The sequence below is a fragment of the Drosophila ficusphila genome, unplaced genomic scaffold (genome assembly GCF_018152265.1).
Source record: "Drosophila ficusphila isolate 14025-0441.05 unplaced genomic scaffold, ASM1815226v1 contig_470, whole genome shotgun sequence".
Classification (NCBI taxonomy): domain Eukaryota; kingdom Metazoa; phylum Arthropoda; class Insecta; order Diptera; family Drosophilidae; genus Drosophila; species Drosophila ficusphila.
Window position 1 is genome coordinate 1,939,268 of NW_025064389.1, and position 25,386 is coordinate 1,964,653.

At 39.6% G+C, this 25,386-nt stretch overlaps 1 protein-coding gene across 2 annotated transcripts in view; it reads right to left on the reverse strand.

Annotated features, from left to right (window-relative positions):
• The window catches only part of LOC108101968 (poly [ADP-ribose] polymerase), an 89,159-nt gene that overhangs the window by 50,701 nt on the left and 13,072 nt on the right, over positions 1–25,386 (reverse strand). For both annotated transcript variants that reach the window (XM_043208482.1, XM_043208484.1), the window contains exons 2-3: positions 21,671–21,812; positions 21,280–21,610 (exon numbers count right to left, since the gene is read on the reverse strand). In XM_043208482.1, the coding sequence (XP_043064417.1) occupies positions 21,280–21,610; positions 21,671–21,812 (473 nt within the window). The remainder of the gene's footprint in view (positions 1–21,279; positions 21,611–21,670; positions 21,813–25,386) is intronic.

Genomic DNA, 25,386 nt, shown 5'->3' on the forward strand with positions numbered 1-25,386 from the left:
AATCAAAATCAATTACTATCAGAGTGCATTGCCTTTTTCCAATTCAATTGCGTGACTTATTTGCTGTGATGTTAGTAAATTGTCATAGGGCTAACGCCACATATCTTTGTGAAAAGTTTTTTAGATAAGATTTGTGACCAAAAGTTGGTGAAGTCGATCTAGCGGTAACGGAAAAAGTTTTTAGAAAAGTATAATGATTGTTTATTTATCGTAATAAAATTATTTGAAATTTAAGAGTCTTACAAAACAATATCTGGATGAAATCATGCCAATGTGATAACAAAAAAAAAAAAAAGAAGCCAATTAGATTGGAACCTATGAACTGATGACTTTTTGCGGTCATATTGTGTCCAAAACAAAGCAATTTTTTTGCAAATGTATCCAACACATTTCGTTAACACGCCCATCTCGGACACGTAGCCAATGTATTCAATATTGCTGTTTACATGATCGATGACCTTTCGTAATTTTTCTGCATTGGTGCCGATTGCTGTACACCAATAATTGAATATGTACAACCGAGTGAAGACACATTGAGAAGAGTCACCTACCAACATGCTTCTTTTAGCAGGCGTAGGGGTAGGAGTTGATAATTTCGGTCCGCTAAATAGGGGTGGGTTTCTGACAAACACACAAAAACCTGTGGATTTTTACATAGAAACCTCCTTCACCCCTTACTTTTGTGTGTCACCCCCGTGTATTTTGAAAGGAGGGACGGCAAAAATGTAAGGGGTGAAGGAGGTTTTTGCCCTTCCGCTTGTATGAAGAAACCTCCTCTGGAAAATAGCATATCTTCCACATCTCTTTTCCCGCTGGGTTGTTGATTATGCACACATCTGCAAATATCCGCAGCTAGCTTTACCTTTTTTATACCTTAATATATTAACAAATACACTGAATAAAAAATGAATCGGGGAATCTTGGGGGATCAAAATTAAAACTTTACGTAAACATAAAAACGACGAATACAAAAGTTACTAAAAAAAAAGTTCGCTTTTGTTGTGAAATATTCGCGATGCGTTAAGATTCCCTTTGCAAATGAACACGTTTTTACATCTTCAATTCTATTTTTAGAAAGAACCGTTAGATTTCCAGAAAAATCTAGTTTGCAATGAAGAAGCTTGGACATTTTAGTAACGATTTGTTAACTTTTCGTACATTTTTGTTGTTATGACTTTTTTTATTTTTGGCATATGGGAGGAACCACTGTGCACCTCCTCGTCCACGTTACTTTATAATACAATAATATAACTTTCATCACTCCTAGATGGCGCCAGGTGGCAACCCCACCGCACAGTAGGCCGGATTGCCAAATAAGCGGCATAAAATCGAAAATTTTATTTAAGCAAATCTTAAGGGGTTATATACCTTTTTCTCCAGAGAAATACAGGGTTTTTATTTATTTTTTTTTTAGCATGTTACCATTGTTTTATTTAAATACAATACAAATTTTGTCAACGTACGTGTCCTTAGTAAATTCGTATAAAATTTCGAGTGAAAATTTTCATAATTTTGGAAGTTACAGTCCTTGCCGCAGAAGTCCTTTTTTCAGTAGTGGCTCACGGTGAGCATGAAAACAAGGAAACGGCTTAACTAAAAAAAACAAGAAAGGAAGCTAGCTTCGGCAAGCCGAAGCTTATATACCCTTGCAGTCATCAAATATTTCGAACAGAATACACAAAGGCTAAACAACATCGAAGCAACGACGCCTTTCTATTAATTTTTCATATTTTTGACTAATGTTCATATGGCAGCTATATGATATAGTCGTCCGATTTTGATGAAATTTTATTTGTTATTCAAGAGTCGTTAGAAAACTCTATATTCCAAAAATCATGATTTTCTGATGAGAAATAACGATCTTATCATTTTATTTCCGTTAATTCTATATAGATTTTTCGATCTTTCCTAAGGCAGCTATATGATATAGTTGTCCGATTTGTATGAAATTTTTTTTATCAACCAATGCTAGTTAAAAAACTTGATACTCGAAAAATCATAGTCGTGTGATGAAAAACAATGACGGTATCAATTAATTTCCATTAATTTTATATAGGGTAAGATGGGGTAAAACCGCCGGTGGGTAAAACCGCCATTTGGATTTCAAATTCAAATGAAGCGCCGAAACGATTAACCGTTGATAATGTAGATTCTGATTGATAATGCGCGGTTTTTGAAGTCGGTCGGAATACTGCAGCTTTATCGTGACAATTTCTATAGCGCCATTTTTGTTTCACTCGACGGCGCCAAAAAAATTTTTTTATAAAGATTGCTCAATCAAGTGTAAGTGAACGGCTTAAAAAAAAGAGGTAAGTGTCCGCTTATAGTACGAACCTTGATACTGATGTACATGTATCAAGTTAGTCAATATTTCCAAAATTGTACAAACTAAGTGACCTCGAAAAAAAATTGGCGCGTGGGGTAAAAACGCCGCGAAAAGGTGGGGTAAAAACGCCACACAATTTGATAACGGAAAAACTCGTTTTAATCGAGAATGAATATCTTTCAGCATCATGCCTCGCAATTACGCAAGAAAAAAATCAAAAATTGATGAAAATATATTTCAACGGGCAATCGAGGAAGTTCAGGAGGGCAGCAAGGTGGCAGTTGTTGCCGAAAAATATGGGATTCCCTGAGAGACTTTGCGAGACCGAGTCAACAAAGCGCACAACGCTTATTATGGCCATCATCCCCAGGTAAAGTGTCTAATATTCACAATTTTTGTCAATTGAAACAATATGTAATGTCATGATTTTGAATTCAATTCAATTTAAAAATAACAGCCTTTCTTTTTGAACAGATAATTGCAAACAGTTTTGTATAAAATGATTTTATCTTTTAAATAAGAATATTTTAATTTTCAGTTTCAAACCTTTGTTAATGCGACATTTCTTCTTAGTTTAAAACTATTTTAACCACGTAATTCTTATTTTACAGATTTTTACTGACGACCAAGAGGCATCGCTTGAGAAATATCTCATAAAAGCATCAGCTATATTTCATGGTTTCTCTCGGACAGCAGTTCGACGACTTGCTTATGACTTCGCTTCAATTTCTTATTTTTACTTTTATATAATATATTCGTTGTAACATGAAATATCCATTTGAATTGAATAAAAATTTTTCTCAGAAGTTATTGACATTATTTGGGTACTTAACTACACTAAAACCAGAATGGCGTTTTTACCCCACTAGGTGGGGTAAAACCGCCGTTTTAAACTTTTCTTCTGAACGATCACAATTCTTTTAAAATAAAAGCTACATAAAAACTTTCTAAATGAATTATGTAGCCAAGGGATTAAACTTTCAGAAATATGATTTGGATCATTGATCATTTTATAAATGAAAGCTTGACATCGTCAAATATACATTTTTGGCGGTTTTACCCCATCTTACCCTATATTTTTTTATCTCTCCTATGGCAACTATATGATAGAGTTATCCGATTTCGATAAAATTTAACCCGAAATTCAATAGTAACTAGAAAACGCCATGTGGAAGAAATCAAGTCGATCTGATCAAAAACAACGGCGTTAGAATTTTGTATTTCAATCTCTTGTATTGGAGCTATCCTATATAGTCGCCCGATCCGGCCCGTTCCGACTTATATACTGCGTGCAATAACTACACACCTTTTGGGAAAGTTTCAGCAAGATAGCTTTAAAACTGAGAGACTAGTTTGGGCAGAAACGGACAGGAGGACAGACGGACAGACAGACAGACGGACAGACGGACAGACGGACAGACGTACAGACGTATTTCGATTCAGATGGTGAATCTGATCAAGAATATATATACTTTATGGGGTCTAAGGTGTCTCCTTCACAAATTATAATACCCTTTGCTCTGCAAGGGTATAAAAAAAAAAAAAACTACGTTAGTATATAGTGTTACCTAGTTCGTGAACGAAGGATTTTACGAAAAAAATTTTTACAGTTACAGTGATTTTTTTTTAATAAAGCCGATTTTTCGAGTTCTAATAATTTATTTTCGCCCCAAAAAAATAGAAAAATTTGTCGAAAATAAAATTCCTTCGTTCGCGAACTAGCTATTGTATCTACAAACAATCCCGCAAAATTTCAAATCGATCGATGTAGTGGTTACCGAGATATCGTGCTCACCGCAATGACCTTTTCTCTAAAATGCGATTCCGAGATAATCGCGTTTAAAGTTTTATGTGGACATTAGGTAGTCATGTACACCGTGCGCTATGAACGGCTGTATCTTAGGTTCTAGTGCCCCGATCTCAAAAAAATTTTGCAGAAAAATTGTTGAAAGTATGTACATAAAAAAAAATCATAAAAATTTTTTCGATTTTTTGAGGCTGAAAAAGGTATATAACCCCTTATTTTTAATTTAACTTTTCAATATTAAATTCCCTGTATAGAAAGTATTAAAAAGTATTTTTAGTTCAAATGCAACCTTGCAATTTTTATTGAGCTTCAAAGTCAAGTGATTGAACAGCTGATTTGTGTGATTAAGTTGGCGGGAAACTTTTCTTGACTTTGTGCTCTTGGCAATCACAAACGAGAAAAGATTTAAACAGTATTTAAAATGGATTTTAAACTTCGAGGTAAGCAAATTGAGTTTAATGAAAGCATTTTGTGTAAAATTATTTTATGTGTATGATATGTGAATTGTTTTGTGTTGTCCAAAGCGAAAAAACCTAACCTATATGTTCGTCTTCTGTGGAGAAAAAAAGTCTTCTGCATATTTCTGCAATGTGTAATGTATGTTTAACAAAAGTAGAAACTGTTTAGTAAAATATAATAACAATCCGATTTGCGGCTTTTCCGATGATTACATTTTCTAGAGTTACATTTTCATGAGTTCTGTCATGCAATTTTGCTAGACGTATGGATTGACATTTTTCGAAGGTGACAATGTCGGAAAAAATTTGTATGGAAAAGAGAAAAATATGGCTTAAATGCGTATTTCTAATCATTTTCAAAAAATCATAAAAAATAGAAGAAAAATTATTTTTGAAAAATTCTTTTTGCAGTTACTATTATTTTTGTTTAAAGAAACTTTTTGCATCCAAAAATTTTAGTTTTCTAGACGAGGGAAAAAGTTTAAACAGTAGATTTTCACAAAAATTCGCCCTTTTCAATAAATATCGAATGAGTTAAGAAAAGTATGATATCATTCAAACGGCATTTAAATTACCTTTCCATTGATAGGGGAATGTTGTCAGGGTTGGGCCATTGTCAGGCTTGGGCCATCTCAATATTTCGAATATTCGTTCTAGTACCTTCTGTTTGTGGGTGTCAAGAAACTTCTATCGTTCACTCGAAACTTTCCAAGTGACTACTTATTTCGGGATTTCATTTTTCTACGTGTCGTTGTTCTTTGAAAAAAAAGTGCTCGAAAAAGTTTTTTTAACCTGGCCGAAAAGGTGGAATAACACAAGATTACAACATGTCATCCGCAAAGTGAACATAAAAATACGTTATATAGTTGTTATATTACAAAATACTAAGATATAGTTTTATTGATAGATATAGTTTGGCTATATCATACCATAATAGATTAATACCGCATGTCGTCAGGGTTGGGCCACTTGTGTAGTCAGGCTTGGGCCATCATAATTTTTACATTTTATTCGTGTATTTTCGATTTTTGTTGTAATATTTAAGTTTTTTGTAGCAAAAATATGCAAAATAAATTAAATAGATTTCCTTAAAAAAATATTTTGATGGATTGAAAGAAGATGAATCATTTTTATCTTTTTCTTTAGTATTTCTCGCTACAAACGAAAAACAACTCTGAATAATTTGATAATTTTACTGTAAAATACCAAATAATTAAATAAATGAACAAAATAATGTCTGATTTACCTGAATTCAATTTTATTCCACCACGTTACGATATTGTCAACGATTTTCTGAAGGTGGCCCAACCCTGACTACATGGCCCAACGCTGACTACATTTTTTTTTTTTTTTCAAACGCCTATAACTTTTTTTGTTTTTGTTTTTTTATTCTCTATTTTTGGTGAACACTTGCTATTGCTTGTACCTTTCCAAAAATGTATAAACTTATTCTGAATTGTCATTCGTTCAGAACTTATGGACATAGGTCAAAATATGGCCCAACCCTGACAACATTCCCCTACAAAAAGTTAAACGAAGCAAGTTCAAGTTTCGAGTATATTTCACTTATATAATGTAAAAATACTTTTGACCACCATTGTAATTGCGATATATACCTAAACTACCACAAAGTTCAGGAAGCAAAATAACAATTGAGGCCTTTGGGAATAACAGTGACAGAAACAGTTGCAAAAGTTGCTTTACAAGATTTATTAAATCACTAGTAAACCCAGCGAACTCCGTTCCGCCACCAGATGGCGATAGTTTTAGGTAAAACTTCGTTTGGTGTTTAAAAGATAAAGAAAATTTTTTTTTGTTTTATATATGAAAAAGAATAATTTTATTTCGATACCATTAAAACTTTGGCCATTTCCGAGTGTTTTGCAATATTACACGTTCGTTCCTCAATAATTTGAAGATTTAACGGTAATTTTAATGCTGAATGAGCCGTTTGGCATCCTTCTAACAATATGGCTGCTATTCCCAAAGAAGCAACTGCAACAGCTATGTTGGATCTCGCCCGAACAGTTGCTAAAGCTAATGACATGAGGAATGTCTTGTCAGTACCACCAGGGGCATCTAGGAAATATAAACCACCATTTTCTTCATCGATTGCCTTCATTTAAGTATTATAAACTTTCTTCTGTTGGGAATTCAACAGGGGTACATTCGCTTGAACTAATAAATTTAATTCCTGGTGATCATATTCACGTTCCCGTTCTAATTCTCGATTAAATGCCTCATTCATTTCACGATTTGGCGCTGGCATTCTAACCTGATTAATATATTACCGCACATGAGGTAACACATATATTATCTTCGATCAGGAGTAAAACCCGATAATGTATCTCCTCATTCATCAAATTGTTCACAATCAGGATGGCGACTTCGTCTATTGTTGGAGCATTAAATGTCCTTTCGTGTGTTCCAGATGGTCGTTTATCTGCTTTTATGACAACTTTATAGTCATCATTTGGCATGCGCTCTAAAGCACTCTTAAACAACCTGACCATCGCATGATGTTCATGAAGCAGACACTGCATGTCTTGAAGAATTGCTCGCTTCATCCCTTCATTGATCGCTAGACGTCGATCAAGTTGTTCTTCCATGTTGCCCATGAAATATATTTGTAAAAATTTTTTTGTGTATCTTCGAAAGGTAGTAATGATCCAATTCGATGGTGAATCTGCCCTTGTATCTAAGATAAAGTAAGTTATTCTTTAACTATATTCTATGTAATACAAACAAAAAAAAAACCTTAAATGTCGGATTAAATCCTCGTTCTTCGATAATATCTGCCCCAAATGACGTCATTTGGAAACAACCATTGTATTTTCGGGTATTTGCAAGAAAGTGGCGTGATTCTTGTGTTTCACCACAAAGCAACGAATACAATGGCTCAGGTGGCGGAGTCAACAATGGCAATTTAACTTTACCATTAAAGCAGCATAATCCAGGCGTTTCTCCGGAAAACTTCAGTGCACCGCAATACTCGCAAACAACGTCCATTTGCCCAATGCAAACGCTAGGATGCAAGCTGTAATCAGTGATGCAATCGTATTGAAACGCTGCTCGATTCAAATCAGCACTTGATAAATTTCTTCTGCGTCGCAAATGATCTATTTCTTGACCTCTATTGTAAGCTCGACGATTCTGCATTGTCAACCGAGCCGTATTACGGATTGCCTCTCTTTGCTCTGCTGATTGAGAAGCACGAAGTCGACCTATTCTAACGCGGTTCTGTTCACGTTCAATGTTTTGTTCTTCTTCAGACCTTCCATTTGCAGTATTTTGTAGTCTTCTTGCATTACGGCTTTGTCGGGAAAGATTCGATCGTCTTGGTCGCGGCATTATTAATTAAACTTCCCTTCACTTCAATTCACAAAAAGCACGAAAAACTTCACTTCACTTCAATTCACCAAAATCACAAATAATTTCTACTCACTTTAAAAAAATTGAGTTAAAATGCTATGGTAGTGTGTGCTTGTCAGTTTGATGAGGTAATAACTCAGTTTATATGCGATTTTTGGTATGTCGAACGGAATAAAAAGTACCCTAACTCCTATTCCGGGCTCTAAGCTACCTTCCTACCAATTTTCAGCCAAATCTGTTCAGCCGTTCTTAAGTTATAAGTGGTGGAACTAACACAACTTGCTTTTATATATATAGATACTGCTAGCAGAATTTTATTATAACAGGAATAAATATTGTTTAATTTAGAACGTGTGTCCAGCGTTAAATTAATTGCGAGTTACGGTTTTGATCGATCGTCTGGACAAAGTATGTACAGGGTGGGCCATTTAAAGTTAACCCACTTGATTCTTAAAACAAAAACAAAAAAAGTGGACAATTTTTTTTTTTATTCCAAAAATCATTTATGTTGGTACAAGGAGATTTTTTTACAATCCCCCGCAATCTGTAAGATTTTGTCGCCCTCTCAAAATGGAATTCGCCAAGGAAACAATCGATCACATTTTGAAGGAAAAAAACTATTTGGATGGACAAATACAAAATCTAACTCCTGTCAATTATGTTCGATCTGTGGTGCAGGCCCAAAACAATTTATGAATTCAGTTGATGTAAAATCTTTCTCGCCGAAACCTGGACACCTTCAGTATGGGATAAGTCCACTACATGCGTGGATACGTGTTTTTGAATTACTTCTTAAAATATCCTATAGAATGCAGTTTAAACAAGAAAGGAAGCTAGCTTCGGCAAGCCGAAGCTTATATACCCTTGCAGTCATCAAATATTTCGAACAGAATACACAAAGCCTAAACAACATCGAAGCTACGACGACTTTTCTATTAATCTATACTAATATTATAAAGAGGTAAAATTTGTTTGTTTGTTTGCAAGGAATAGGCTCCGAAACTACTGGTCCGATTTAAAAAATTCTTTTACCGATAGAAAGCTACATTATCGTGGAGTTAAATAGGCTATAATTTATTTTGAAAAAAATTAGGGATCCGTAAGAAAATTGCAATATTGTCGCATATAAAGTGAATTGCTCCCTCATCACACTGACAAACAAGCTCCCATAGCATTTTAACTCAATTTTTGTGTTCACAGTGAAATTGTGAAAAAAAAGAATTTTTATTCAATTTAAGTTGAACTGTGAAAATTATGTGGATCGTGCATTTGAGGATAAATTCACCACTCTGTCCATAGTCCAAAATGCTTAGAGGACGACGTTCAAACATTGGCCGCAGACATCCAAGCCAGCAGCCAGTATATTCACAAAACTTAAGCAAAGAAAGACAAATGAGCACATGGAGATCATTGGCATCATTCAATCGCTTGGCATTCCAATATGACCCCACTGCGAACTACAGTGATAATGAAAATTTAGATATTGGACCAATGGCGACTATATACCGATATTGCAGTGCGTTAAGGTTTAAAAGAGAAACGGCTGGATTGTGCTGCCCAAGTGGAAAAGTCAAACTGGAAAAGTGTTAAATCACCATCTTTCTATACTTCCATATATTTGAAAAATGTTGCAACATTGACTTTTATGTTGTTAAATTGTGTTGACCAGCGAAGCGGACACAGGACCTCTAGTTTTCCATATTTTTGACTATTGTTCATATGGCAGCTATATGATATAGTCGTCCGATTTTTATGAAATTTTATTTGTTATTCAAGAGTCGTTAGAAAACTCTATATTCCAAAATCATTTCCGATGAGAAATAACGATGTTATCATTTTATTTCCGTTAATTCTATATAGATTTTTCGATCTTGCTTATGGCAGCTATATGTCCGATTTTTATGAAATTTTTTTTATAAATCAAGGCTAGTTAAAAAACTTGATACTCAAAAAATCATAGTCGTGTGGTGAAAAACAGTGACGTTATCAATTAATTTCTATTAATTCTATATATGGGTGATTTCATATCAGATTTACAGTCGATATTGGGAAATTCGATGAGATATTTTTTTTCATGCTCTTTATCGAAAATAAATCGACACGTTATAGAATATTCAAGATCAAAATGCACGGTCCGCGCGCTCGGTCTCAGGGCTTGCGCCGACCAACGACTCTAACGAGCGTCAATTCGCTTCGCTCGCGCATAGTAAGGGTCAATGAAATGAATTTTTAATGCTATTTAATTCTATAACTCAAAATCTGCTTTTGATACCATTCTGAAATTTTAGTATGTTCATCAGAAGAATTTGAAGGATTTATTGTGATAAAAAAAAAAAAAATCAAAATTGTCCAAGTTGGAGAAAAATTAATTTGTTGTAAACATTTGAACTTTTTGTGGTGAAAAATTGTTTAAAAAAATTATTTCACGAAAGTTTTGCAAAGAAGAAGGAAGGATGAAATTTTTACTTCCTATAGATTTTTTTCTGCGACGTACGGTTATCGAGTTATTGGGGCTGGAAAACGCGACTGTCAGCAATAAAAAGGCAGTTCATCAAAAATTCAAAAAATCATAACTTTGTCAAAAAAATTTTCTGAGCCATATAAAAAAATATGTGTCGATTTATTTTCGATAAAGAGCATGAAAAAAAATATCTCATCGAATTTCGCAATATCAACTGTAAATCTGATATGGAATCACCCATATATTTTTAGATCTCTCCTATGGCAGCTATATGATAGAGTTATCCGATTTCGATAAAATTTAAACCGAAATTCGGTTATAAAACGCCATCTGGAAGAAATCAAGTCGATCTGATCAAAAACAACGGAGTGAGATTTTTTTTCTTTCAATCTCTCGTATGGGAGCTATCCGATATAGTCGGCCGAGCTGGCTCGTTCCTACTTATATACTGCGTGCAATAACTACACAACTTTTGGGAAAGTTTCAGCAAGATAGCTTCAAAACTGAGAGACTAGTTTACATAGAAACCGACAGGAGGACAGACGGACAGACAGACAGACAGACAGACGGACAGACGTACAGACGTATTTCGATTCAGATCGTCATGCTGATCAAAAATATATATACTTTAGGGGGTCTGAAGTGTCTCCTTCACTGCGTTGCAAACTTCTGACTGAAATTATAATACCCTTTTGCTCTGCAAGGGTATAAAAATGGCAGCTCGACATAAAAAACAACCCCTTCCGCAAGACGTAATTGAACTCTTTGCAGCACCCCAAAATGATACTCCTAGTATTATAGAATCTTTTCCTAACAACAGCAGTTTTAATGATATTTCAGATGACTCGGAAGACTCGGATTCAAATGAAATAAATCCATTTTCATTTGGATTAGCTGTAGAGAACGATTGAATACATTTCGATATATACAATTTTCGATTTTATGCCGCTTATTTGGCAATCCGGCCTACTGTGCACCGCTAGGATATGTCGCTACTGGATAATCACCATCACGATCGAAAATCAAAGATTATTGAATCCTCTACAAAAACTGTAGAGGCCCTATGCTCCCGGGTGGAGTGAAGAAGGTACATTTTTTTTAGGAACTTAAGTGAACTGAGTTGCCTATTGATATTTTCGTTTCCTAGTCAGGAAAACTATACTGATATTTTTGCGTACAGTCGGAAGCCCGAGTTGCACTGAGTAAGCGGCTATAGCGCAACACGGGACCCGGCTAACACGAAAATACCGAGCAGATTCCCCGAAAATGTCTTTTCAGGATTAGTGTCTCGAGGAGTGGATGGGCAGAGGCGATCTTTGAGGGGAGTCGGGCATTCGCGTTGGACTGAATAAGCCGCTCCGGTACAACACGGTTCCCGGCCGACACAAATCACTGCACGTCTTTACAAAAATACCTACCCAGGACAAGTGACCCGAGGAGAGGATAGCCGGAGGCTATTCTATTGCCTTGTGGGCAGCTGGGCATCAACGTTGAACTGAGTAAGCAGCTCTGGCGCAACACGATTCCTGACCAAAACAAATCCTGCTTCCAACACAAGCCCTGGTGCGCGCGAATATTTATATTTATAGAAAAGAAACTAAGCGAGCTTCGGCTAGCTGAAGCTTATATATGATTTTCCTTCACTGGGTTGCAAACTTCAGACTGAAATTAAAAAACCCTCTGCAAGGATATAAAAATCCTTTGATAGGTGGTGTTCCGAGCTGAGGTCTTCATTGCGCGCGAATATTTTACTTACTGGACTTAGGTTTTTAAACTTAATACAAAGAATATGGCCTTCGTAGCTTAGCTTTCAAATAATAATACTCATAATAAAAAGCCCCATCAAGCCTTTGACAGGTGGTGCAGTCAACCTAGCACCTGTACTCCGAGCTGAGGTCGCCAATCGAGGCGGCGTAGGTTATCGTGACGACTCTGTTCCTGGAAAGGCATCTGGTTGGTTTCCAGGGCGGTGCGTGAAGCTTCCTGAAGTTGCTTGGCACGTGCGTCCAATGGCGAGGCGTGTAAATTTGGCGCGAGTCCGAGGGACGGGTCCGACGAAGTCAGCTCGGACGACAATAACCGGCTGCTTAGGGTGGCGGGTGAGCATCTTTTCCGCTGGTTTACGTTGAATTACTTTGTCCTGCTAGATCCCCATGCAGAAAGTGACGCACCGCAACACATACCGGTGTTGTCCGGGCCAGAAATATCGCTGAGCAATCCGTTGCAGAGTTTTCCAAATGCCAAGATGACTTGCCGGAGGGTGGTCGTGGCATTCTTCCAGTACTCCTTGCCGTTGCTCCCAAGGCATGCAAAGCTTTTAAGAGGTTGTGTCCTCTACATCTAAAGGGTGTCCTATGTGTTAATACTGCTGCCCGTGATACAAATTTCTCGGAATGTTTCTGAATACTTTCTTGCATCTTTTGAGTATATTTGTACTGTGTCCTATGCTCCGAGAATAACTAAAGCGTTCCTTGAGGTTGTCGGGAGAGGTGTGGTTTTTTGGGTAGACTACGCCGAGCTGGTACTGCTGGAGCTCCAGCCACTTGAGGGCTAGGTGGTCAGTTGTTACGTCGAACTTGTAGCCCTTTAGGTAGATACGCAGTTCGCGAGTGCAAGGCATTCCTTCTGTGAAGTTAAGTAATTTTCCTAGGCTCGTTCCAGACGTCAACTCACGGAGGCGATGACCTTTTCCTCGCCATCGATGTTTTGGGTAAGAACTGCTCCAAGTCCATTATCGCTGGCATCCGTCTGTAGTTGAACCCTTTGCTCGAAGTTTGAGCAAGTCAACGCGGATGCCTCATGTGTTTGCTGTTGTGGTTCCTCTCAGTCCCGCTTAACTTATTTTCTTAGGAGTTGGGAGATAGGCATGATGGAGGCGAAATCCTGTACGAAGCGCTGGTACCAGAATGAGATACCCAGGTGCCGACGAAGTTCTTTGATATTATCGGGAGGATGTAGCTCCTTGATGGCGGCTATCTTGTTCGGGTCCGTCATGATGCTTCTTCTGGAAAAACTTGCACTTACTCTGATTAAAACGTAGCTTCGCTTCACGCAATCGCCGAAGGACTCGCCGATGATGTCATTCAATTAGGCGAAGGAGTGCGGTTCTATATTTGGCCCGATGACGCTGTCGAGACGGCGTTGAAACGTCACAGGAGCGGAACAGAGTCCAAAATGCATGCCTTTCCAGTGGAAAAGTAAACGCCAGGGCACGGTGAATGAAAGCATTCGCGGCTAGCTTCCGCCATAGGGATCTGCCAATATCCATTCTTGAGATCTAGCGTAAAGATGAAACGGGCGAAGCACTTCCTTAGAGAGATGGAGCCCTCTCTGCGGAAAATGAGGTGATATCTTCGTCGTGAGGTCCCTCGGATGCTCGTGATCTGGTTGGGTCTTCCAATACGATGGCCAGATGACCGTCGGGGCAGTGGCTACGAAATAGGTTGAACTTCCGAGGGATAGATGCATTCGAGTGGGCTGACAGCTGGTATACGCCGATTTTTCGGCTTGGGTCAGGGTTCCCTGTTGAGGTATTCGAGTTGATAGCACAAGTTTCCAATACTATAGTGGCTTCCCTGGTTCCACATGTGGGGAGTCTTCGAAACGGGTTCTTTTGATGATGGCGTCCGCCTGTGGCTGCAGGTCGTACCTGTTCCCTGTGTCTGGGATGGCAGTCTGGTGGGCTTCCGGGGTAATGTTCTCTTTAGGATCCGGCTTTACTTTCTGCCTGGTGTGTTTGGCATGTGGGTTCCCGGATCGGATATAGGTGTTACATTGTTTTTCTCTGGTGGCCGGCCGAGAGATGAGCAGTTGCTGCTGTGGATGTTGCCTTTGAAGTTGGGGTTGGTTTCGGCCTCCGAGAGGTAGGGGGAGCTAGCTGTAGACACACTTGTTCACAGAGGAAGTCGATGCCGAGGATCACACCATCTTAAATCGTGGGCAGGATCAATACGGTCATGCGAACAGATCGGCGATTCTCGCGGAGGCGGAGCGGGGGATTTAGTGGTTGGGGAGCTTTGTATGGCTCGCTGCTTGCTCCCAACGTGAGCGGAGACCCTGGCAATCAATGGTACGGGTGCCGCGTTTTTCACAGTCCCATAATTGTGGGTCTTGGCCCCCCAGGACAAAGTGTCCGATTTCCCCGCCCTGGCGACGTCCCTAGGTGCTTCTGTTTCCTGGGCGATACACCGGTTTGGTATCTCTGTTGCCCAAAACCTGTCCCATTTGAAGTCGCGAGAGTCCGTGATCGAAATCCAGGCGGAGATTTGTTTTTCCTACCGAAATTCCAACTTGCGTTTAAATTCAGGGCTGCTCGTCGAGTCACGATCCCGAGCGACTTCAAAGGCGGTGGTCAATTGGGTTAGCCTCTCCAGCGATGAGAACTCGTCGTTTGAACAGTTGATATTCCGGCAGCAGGTTCTCATAGATTCATTTGAGTTCCTGGTCGAACTAGTATTTTGCGCATTGCATCATCAAACGGAGTTCCACGATGTAAATCTAAAAGGGCTTGCAGGTTTGCTGGTGTCTTATCCTAATCGCGTCCTCTAGGCTCTGGTAAAGTGGACAGTGTCCGACTGTCCGTCAAATAGCACGTCCCATCCCCGAAGTTTCTAGGCAAACACGGCGGCATAAATTGGACTGCGTCGTGGAAGGGGTGCTTGGTTGGACACTTGTGTCCCACGTTCTAGGATGGACTAGCTATTCCCTGGTGATGGCACGGAGAGCCTGACATCTCCGGATCCTGGCATCGGTGAGGTGGACCGACTGGTGACCGATTCAGGGTCGGTGCCTCCGCATAGTTTCGTTGAACGTGGCAAAGCGTTCCCGGAGAGCCCGGCCGAGGTTTGCTCCTCCAATAAAGGTCGCTAACCGTGGTCGTAGTTCGGCTATTTGACCGGCTTGTTGGTGTCTTATTCTGATCCTCTAGGCTCCGGTAGTACCGTAGAGGCAAGAACAGTGCTGGTTTCCTGGAGATAACACGGAGAGCCAAACATCTCCTGCTCTTTGCATCAGTGAGGTGGTCGGCTGGTGGCCGACTTCGGGGTGGGTGCCTCCAGATATGTCGCCTCCAGCGCGGCAATCCGTTTTCCTAAAGCCGGACCGTCGTTTGCTTCTCCGATGAAAGTTGCCGACCGAGGTATCAGACCATCCACTTGACCATAAGAGTCAAGTCCGAGCTCCTAGAGTAGAGCTTGTAGCTGTCGGTATGCGGAACCTCCTCTTCCTCCTCCTGACCTCCTTAGTTGTGGTTGTGGATTTGCTTCCGGACTTAGAGAAAAAACTGCTTTCTTTCAAACCGGTCGTTAGCGGAATTGGTTTCCATTCTGCGTCCTCCGAGGCTTTCCGTGCCGTAGCGGTTGGAGGGCACTGCTGTGCGCAGTTGGTGAGCGCGGAGGGTACTGCTGGGGTGCGCGGCATCGCTGATGGGTAAGCGGCGTCGCTAATCGATATGTGGCTTCGCATAATGGTGTGCTTTTTCTCGGGCCGGGATATTACTCAGTACGTCCAGGGTCTCATACAAATTCATTTGTAGTGAGGAGACTTTCCTAGCCGGGAAAACTATACTGATATTTTGGCATAAGCGCCTAACACGAAAATAACGAGCGAATTCCCAGAAAATGTCTAACCAGGATTAGTGACTCGAAGAGATGCTGGCCGGAGGCGATCCTTGGCTGCCATTTGTTCCTGCCCACGCGATTGCATGTAAGCCCGCCTATACGAGTTCCTAACCTTTCCAACCCTTACTAATCGTTACTTTCTGTATCGCCCCTAGGTACAATCAGCTGTTCATCGTAAGTTGACCAATACTGGGGGTTTTTCAGCCCTGATGCGCACAAATAATTAACATATTGTATGAGGATTTCAAAATCAAAAAGAAATGAAATGAACTTCAACAAGCCGAAGCTTATTTATCATTGCAGTCATAAAATATGACGAACATAATACATAAAGGCTGAACTACATCGAGACAATGTCGATTTTTCTAATCATTTTCTATATTCAGTGGTCCGATTTATATGAATCAGCATCGCTTAAGAGCTGTTGGATGACGTCAACGGACAGAAAAGCCAAGACCGAAAAAATCGTGCCAACCAATCGAACAGTATTATCTGGAAGTTATGCGCTGTTTGCGAACTTCGAACTTTTCTTGACAAAGGCATGTGATTTGAATTTGTTTTCAACTGGCAAATGACACTTCTCTCTGTACTGTGATAAAATGTTATCTGTTATTTAAAAAAAAATAAACAAAATTAAATTAAGGTTACGAAGAACGACACTTAGCTGAGAAGCGCCGTAGAGTTGCCTCTAACACTCAGCGCTTCACCGAAACAATCAGAAATACCCTGTGCAGCTAGGTTCTCCTCCACTTGGTCCTTCCATCGGACCTTTGGTCGTCCCCTTCGTCGTCGCCCGTAGTCGACCCTCGCTTCAAATACCTTCTTAGCTGGATATTCTTCATCCATGCGAACGACGTGGCCGAGCCAGCGCAGACGTTGTATCGTGATGCACCGGACCACGTCGTACAACTCGTACAGCTCGTGGTTCACTTTAAGTGCTGCTGCATCCGTCAGTGATATTACCCATGCTTCTGCGCCATATAAAAGCACGAGTAGGATGAGTGTCTTGTAGAGTGTTAATTTTGTTCGGCGAGATAGGTCTCTATTGCACATTTGCTTACTCAGACCAAAGTAGCACCTATTGGCAAGTGTGATTCTTCGCTTGATCTCCAGGCTGACGTCAATTTCGGTGTCAATGGCAGTGCCAAGGTACCTGAACTCCTTGACCACTTCGAAGGTACAGCTATCCGCTACCACATGGGAGTCTAGGCGCCGCGCCTCCCTGCTTGTCGACAGCATATACTTCGTCTTGCCCTCGTTTACCGCCAAACCTTATTTTTCCGACTCTTTTTATGATAGCGGAAAATGAAGCAGTGACATCACGCTTGCTGCGGCCAATGATTTCGATATAATCGGCATAAGCAAGGAGCTGGACACTTTTATAAAAATAGTCCCAGATCGATGTACACCGGCTTTCCGCAGAACCACTTCCATCACGAAATTGAAAAGGTCGCACGACAGAGGTCACCTTGTCTGAAACCTCGAACGGTATTAAAAGGTTCGGAGAGGTTCGTTCCTACCTTGACAGAGCTGATGGTGCTGCTCAATGTCATTCTGCAAAGACGTATTAGCTTTGCAGGAATACCGAACTCAGACATGGTGGCATATAGGCGTTCCCTATCGAATGCAGCTTTATAATCGACAAAGAGATGGTGTGTGTTAATGTTTTTCTCGTGGGTTTTTTCCAGGAATTGGCGTAATGTGAAGATCTGGTCTATGGTGGACTTACCAGGTCTGAAGCCGCACTGATAAGGTCCGATCAGTGTGCTGGTATACGGCTACAGTCGTTCACATATTACGCTCGATAGAACCTTGTATGAGATGGTAATCAGGCTGATTCCCCGGTAGTTGGCGCATATCGTCGGGTCACCTTTCTTCAGTACAGGACAAAAGACGCTGAGATTCCAATCGTTGGGAATGCTTTCATTTAGCCATATTTTGCACAAGAGCTGATGCATGCACCTTATCAGCTCTTCGCCGCCGGCCTTAAACAACTCTGCAGGCAGTCCATCAGCACCGGCTGATGGTTGTTTTTGAGCAACTCGGACCGCGTCATGGCTAGGTAATGGTATATCCACATTGTCGTCGATTGGTGGTATCGGGCTGCTTCCTCCAATGGCGGGATTGGTGCCGTCATCGCCTGCTAGCTGCTTGGAATAATGCTCTCTCCATAACCCTAGCATCCACTGCGTATCCGTAACCAGATTTCCATTTTCATCACGACAGTTAGGTGCTCCGGTCTTCAAACCTTGTGTTAGACGGCTGACTTTTTGGTAGAATTTTCAAACATCATTCCTGTTCTGCAACACCTCAAGCTCCTCGCTTTTCTTGCTCCCGTTTTTTCCGTCTGAAAAGTCGCCTCTCTTCCTTCCTTTTCTACTGCAGCGTTTTTCTGTGGGCGGCGTTTTTTGCTGCAGCTGCGACGCGACACTCCTCGTCATACCATTGGTTCCGTGTGGGTGGGCGCTTGAACCCAATGGCTGTTTCAGCAGCAGCTCGCATGGAGTGGGATATGTGCGCCCAGAGTCCGCCGGCGTCAACAGGGAGAGGGATAGGTTGGCGGATCAGTTCCAAGCGGTGAGGGGAGTAGGCTATTGCTGTCCGTTGTGATCGCAGCCTAGTGACGTCCAGCTTTCGTTGCGTAATGGGGCGTATGTTTTCGCTCGGCATAGCCGCAAGCGTATTTTGGCTGCGACAAGATAGTGGTCCGCGTCAATGTTGATTCCACAAAACGTACGCACGTCCATCACGCTTGAGGCATGCCTTCCGTCTATCACAACGTGATCAATTTTTTCGCACGTTCTTTGATCAGGGGACAGACATGTGGCCTTGTGGATGTCGAGGTGTGGAAATCTGGTGCTACTCACAACCATGTTTCGTGCCGCGGCGAAATCAATCAGCCTAAGACCGTTGTTCGAGGTGGTCTCATGGAGGCTGAAACGACCGACGGTGGGGTCAAAAATGCGTTCGCGCCCAACCTTTGCGTTGAAGTCCCCGAGGATGATCTTCACGTCGTGGTCTGGGCAGCGGTCGTATGTGTCCTCGAGTCTCGCGTAGAATGCATCCTTAACAGTGACGTCCATCACTTCCGTCGGGGCGTGCGCACAAATTATGCTAAGATTAAAAAAAATCTAGCTTTGACGCGGATTGTAGCCAGCCGTTCACTCACTGGGGTCAAATTGGAGACGTGGTGACGAAGTCTCCGGCTTACTACAAATCCGCATCCAATTTCGCGCCTCTCCGCATGGCAGCTGTTGTAGATATCGGAGTTTGCTCTCTTGGAGCAACCTTGTCCTGTCCATCTCATTTCCTGGATGGCGGTAATGTAAGCCATTAATATTTCGAGGGCATCCGCCAGTTGGATAGAGGCACCTTCTCAATTAAGGGTTCGGATATTCCAGGTGCATATCCTCAAATCGTAGTCCTTCTTCATTTTGCGGCGGTCGTCAACATAATGGGTGATATTATCCGAGGCTTTCGCTTGGGTCTTCACTGGGCTTCTTTTTTACGAGGCGGGTTCCAAACCCTGCGCTCAACCTTTTAACGTCCGGATTGCCGATCGAAATAACCGTGGCGCCAAGCCACGCAAACAGCGTAACCAATTATAAACAAAGCGTAAATCATAAATAAATATAAATACAGTCGACTCTCGTTAATTCAAACCTGCGATAATTCGAACCTCTCTATAATTCAAAGTTATCACGAGGTCCCTACGAAATCTCTTTATATTTCGAACTAAATCAATACATTTTCATACACTTGGTAATTCGAACGAAAAATTAATTGATATTTAACAAAACCACGCGTTAATTCGAAGTCATCAGCGTCTAACACTCGACAATTCAAAGTTGCAGAGAAAAAAGGCGGAAATTTTGGGACAAGTTCAAACTTGCCTTTGTTTTTGTTTTAATTATGTATGTAGTTTGACCATTTGACGCACACACTTCTTACGAATTGGTTTGTGTACTTATTCAGTCGCTGTTACTATTTCGCTGGTATGCATATTAAAAGTTAGTGTTAGCTATGAGCCCTAGAAAGTATAAAGAACCTTTGGCAGAGGTGTCAGTTAAGGAAGAAAAAACCTCATTTGATACCTTATAAAGCTTATGTCTACAAAACGAAAGTGATGAAAAAGCATTTCAGGCACTTTTTCTCTTAAAAAAAGTTATTGAGCAGTGTGAGCAGCAGAATTGTGCTTTAAAGCAAACCAGTATAACGAAGTTCTTTCGAAAGATTAATTAATTCACATTACGAATACATGTACGTCCACGAATGTACCTCTTAATTCTTATCATTTTTATATTAATAAATAAAAATTAAGAAACACTTAATAATTCGAAGTTTTATTTATTTTCTCTCGCAAATTTCGAACCATTTGATATTTCAAACACTCGATAATTCGAAATATTTCAAGAGTCCCTCGAGTTTCGAATTAACGAGAGTCGACTGTACTTATTTATGACACGAAATATAACGCTAATAGCCAAAATTGAAAACGCAATGCTCACAATCACTCTTATTATAAACTTAAAGTTTATATTAGTGGGTCAACCCTTTGAGTTTCCCATAATAAGACTAATAGATGCGTCCTATGTAGAAATTCTTCAGTGAGATAATACCTTTTAAGTTGTAATTGAATACCCTAAGACTTAGCTTACATACACAAACGTTACCATAAAAATGGTAACTCAATTAGAAGGACTACCAGTAGCTGAAAGTTATTACATCATCATTTAAAGCTACAGCTAGCACAAAAGCTTAGGAAGGAAGTGAAATCCAATAGACGGACTAACATCTGGTTAGCTTCAGCGTGGGCATCAGCATTCTCGTCAGCGGCCTTATCCTGCCACATCGTGTGTTTAGTAGGAGACAAGATACAAGGGAAGAATAAGTTTAAGTTGACAAAGGTCGGTCATGTTCTAAAATAATACCAGGGCTGCTATCAAAGACGTCCGGAGCAACGATGAATTTTTCATATGCTTGCTTGACTAGTTTGTTTGGATTAGTAAATTAAATGATTATAGCAAGGTTTTTTAAGACCATATATATACCGAGATCTCGACGGGCAGACATCAGGATTCATTTATAAAATAATATTATGGGTTGCAAGAGCCTCCTTCCACCTGTTACAAGGGTGGCTTTAACGAGTTTATATCAAATAGCCAGGCCGAGTGTTAGCAAGATATTAATACGAAAATCTATTACTGCTTAAATTTTAACAATTAAGGCATACGTACGGAAGTTGACCTTTAACATCCTTTTGATCTTCACACGATAAGATCGCATAACCTGGCATATTTTCTCCAGAGTCATACCAGCCAAGCTCAGAACGCAGTTGGGCAAAGCAATCCAAGTGATGCCACAGGGGCTGGCCTCCATACTTCATACCTATTTCAGTATCATAAACAGTTTTTCGTAATCGAAGTTGATCCTTTGTTATTGTTTGTTCACACCCACGACACTTTGACCGACTTGATTTCGCATATTCAATTCCAAAGTCTTTCACAGCTGCTTTATGGGCCTTAGAGCGCTTTCCAGTTTTTGCAAGTATAACACGCTCCAGGTTTCCTAAGTAAACCATATATATATTTATATAAAAACACACCCAAAACCTAATAATGGACTTACCAACACGATCCGACAAATCCTTTTGGTCAATAAATCGAAGATTTTCAAAATTCTTGATGTCTCCCACAGAACCAGGACGTTGATTTTCAAAGAAACAATTTATATGAAACCAATTTGGTACCTTTGCGTCATGAAAGGCAGACTATTAGAGAAAAGGTGGAGTATACAAATAAATTAGAAATGATGACCAGTATGAATAGAAACAAGAAAGGAATCTAGTTTCGCCGAACCGATGAACTTATATACCCTTGCAGTCATCAAATAGTTCGAAAAAAACACATAAAGGCTGAACAAAATCGAAGCTATGTCGATTTTTCTATAAAGTTTTATATGACAGCAATACGATATAGTCGTCCGATTTCCCCGTTGAAAGTATCCATTAATACGTAATTAAAGGTAGTAGGCACAGCTTTATTTATTTTTTAACGGTGTTAAAATAGTGGTAGTGGCCAACGCAAAGCTTAATTACAAACTGGAAAAATATAAATATAGAAGCGAAAGGACGCTGGCAGCAGTGCCAAACAGCAAGGGTATTAATCCCCTGCAAATTTAACATCCAAAACAAATAAAACGAAATCTGAACTAATGCCGGCAACCAAGCCAATAAATAGTGCACCCAGTAAATCGACGTGTCAATGCCACCAAAGACAACAACAGCAACAAGACGAGCGCCGACTCTCCGTTGCTCGGGATAGAGCGAAGTTTTCGTATGTTTCACCGGAGCCAAAATCTAATGCAATGTAGTCGACCGCGCAGGACGCCCCAACTTCTAAAGCCAAACAGCGCTGCCGCATGGTACAACTACACAAGGTAGTCCCGTCGGCTCGTTACTCCCCTATCGACACTACAATTAGAGCGAGAGAAAGAGTGTTTTGCTACGAAAACCCGAGCATTCGGGTCGATAGGGGAGTGAACCCGAACAATTCTGCAGCCGACGGGACTACCTTGTATAATTGTACCATGCGCTGCCGCTACTCAATCGTGGAGTGCACAATGCCCTTCGCCCTCTTTGGTCATCTCTTCTCTGCAATAACAACAACAACCACGTTTACTTCGTCGTTGACTCACCAGCCAATTTTCTTATTGCAAACTGGTCTCGGCTCTGCAGTTTCTCTCCCAAAATACACGGTAGTCTCGTCGGCTGCCTAATCGTTCGGTTTTTAAACAGTGCGTTTGTGCTTGTTGAAGGAAAAGCATATGTGCGGACGATTTTTTTTCAGAGCATTAACCCTTGTGCAAAGATGTCGTTCTACCCTTGGCTGCAAAATTTCTTGCATGTACCTTCAGATTATTTTAGTATAACAAAAAATGTAAAGGAGAAACTATTAATAGCTGCAAAAAAACATAAGTTTAGATATAAAAAAATTTTACTTTAAGAGTGACATTTTTTTTTAAATTAAGAACCTGAACCAGAGCTTGCAAATAACAGTCGACCGTTTTTCTTCCTGTGCTCTCGGTGCAAGCACAACCGAAAAAGCTTATAATCTGTCGCTCTCGTTCTGAGCAAGAGACCCTTTCTGTCATCATTTGTGTTTTCTGTTGAGCGCTTTTCGATGAGCTCTTTGTTTTTCGGTCTTTCAATGAGCAATTCGTAAGGAGCGAAACGAGAAACGCTCGTACAATGAGTCAGCAAAAGACCGATTGACCGAAAAACTCAACCCAAACGGTCTTCACATTTACTTTTGTTGTTGTGAAATAGAAATACAAGCTTATTTCGAAGCAAGAATAAAAAAAAGTTTTAAGTCAATACTAGCAAAGATATCAAAAAAATTTTAACGCAGTAATTTTAGGAATCTCGTATATTATAAAAATAATAACAAAAGTTTTTCTGATTTAAGGAACAAAATAACTTTTCATACAAAAACTAAAAAATACGGCGGTTCTGACGCCCAAACTTATTTAGTGCAAGCACTTTAATGTTATATAACTTATTTAATTCTTAAATTTATAATTTTTTTTTAAAACCCTTCTTTTAAAGGGCTTTTAATTCTTTTCGCAAAGATTTGAACATTTTTCTAGTTGTCTTCACGGGAATTCTACCCCATTTCTCCAACAGGCAAATCTTAAGATCATTTTCAATTAAAAATGCACTTTTCCGAACCGCCAATTCCAAAATTTCCCACAAATGTTCATTTCTGGCAATAGGCTTTGGGTCATTGTCATAGTTGAATCTAAATTGATTCCATTTACCTAAGTTATCGACATTAAACACCGCTCCATATAACGTCTCCCAACTGGCTTAAAATAATTAAATATTGATTCGTCTGCAGAAATTTTGTTTTATTCTTGCACGAAATAAGCTTCGAGCCACTGTAAATAGAAATTTATTAAAAAGAACAATTTAAATTTATTATTATTTATTATAAAATTTTATATATTATTAATATTTTTTATACATTATGTGTTAAGCTTTATTACTAGTAGGGCGTTCAGATTCTCTGCACTTATCGAACCTCTTCGTTCACTTAATATAAAGTGTAGGGCTGAGAATGCCCGTTCGACGGAACCTTGCGTTGCAGGTGTAGCCAGCACAACCTGGGCTAGTGCACTAATGTGGGGTAACTTAAGCTGGAGGTCATTAAAAAGTTCCAATATATTTGAGTTTAATGGCAAGCGACCAAAAGTAACGTCGAAATTTTCGATGTCACCATAAACTTCGACAAGTTTTGGAGAAACAGGATCTTTTTTGCTGTCTGTCACTGTTTGAAACTTGTCCAAAAATGCCGAGAACAGCGACTTTTCTTCAGATGAGGATGCGGTTGAAAATATTGACGAGATTGAGCAGTCCAACATCTCTTCACGCACAGGAACTTCGGGCGCTGGAACATTTCGTGTTTGTGCCTTAAATAATTAAATGATAATAAGTATGAAATGTTTTTTGGATTTTAGTTTAGTACAAGTATTAGTTTTTGACAAAGACAATTTTAATTATTAACATAGTTTTTCAAAATTACAACATAAACAAAACAGGACCCACATTTCAAACATTATTCGACATAGAGCTTACTTGTTTTAACTCAAATAAACGAAAAGCAATTTTTTTTAAATTAGCCTTTGCTAACGATTTCTGAACGCTCGTCAACATACAATTTACCCGAGGATCCATGTAAATTGCTACCAACACTGCTTCATTTTCCAGCAAATTGTTGTCCCTTATTTTTATGTGTGTAGCTAGTTATTTTTTTATCATATTGTGGCTGTTATCGCATTTCAATTTTAGCTCCATCCATACTTCGAAGAACTCACTATAAACTAAATTTTGTTCTTGTAGCTTTAGGGTTGCCTGGTATGAATCACTGAAAGCGTCAATGTACATCTCGATCCAATCCCAATCGGCATCTACACAAATATTAAACTGCGTAGCCAAGAAATCCTTTAGGTCCAATAATTTTTTTAACATTAAATATGTTGAATTCCACCTTGTAGAAACGTCGAGCGATGGTATATTTTTTGGTTGTCCATTAGGATACGTCTGCATAGATGTTATAAATAGTATGTATGTATATATATATATGTATATATATATATATATGTATATATATATATATATATGTATATATATATATATATATATATATATATATATATAAATATATATAACTTATCATATAAATATATATACCTTATCATTATTTACCTATATGTTTCTGTGCGCAGCGTTTTGCATAATGTGCGACAGGAACTTATTTTATCAGCGATCTCCTTCGACTTGTTTA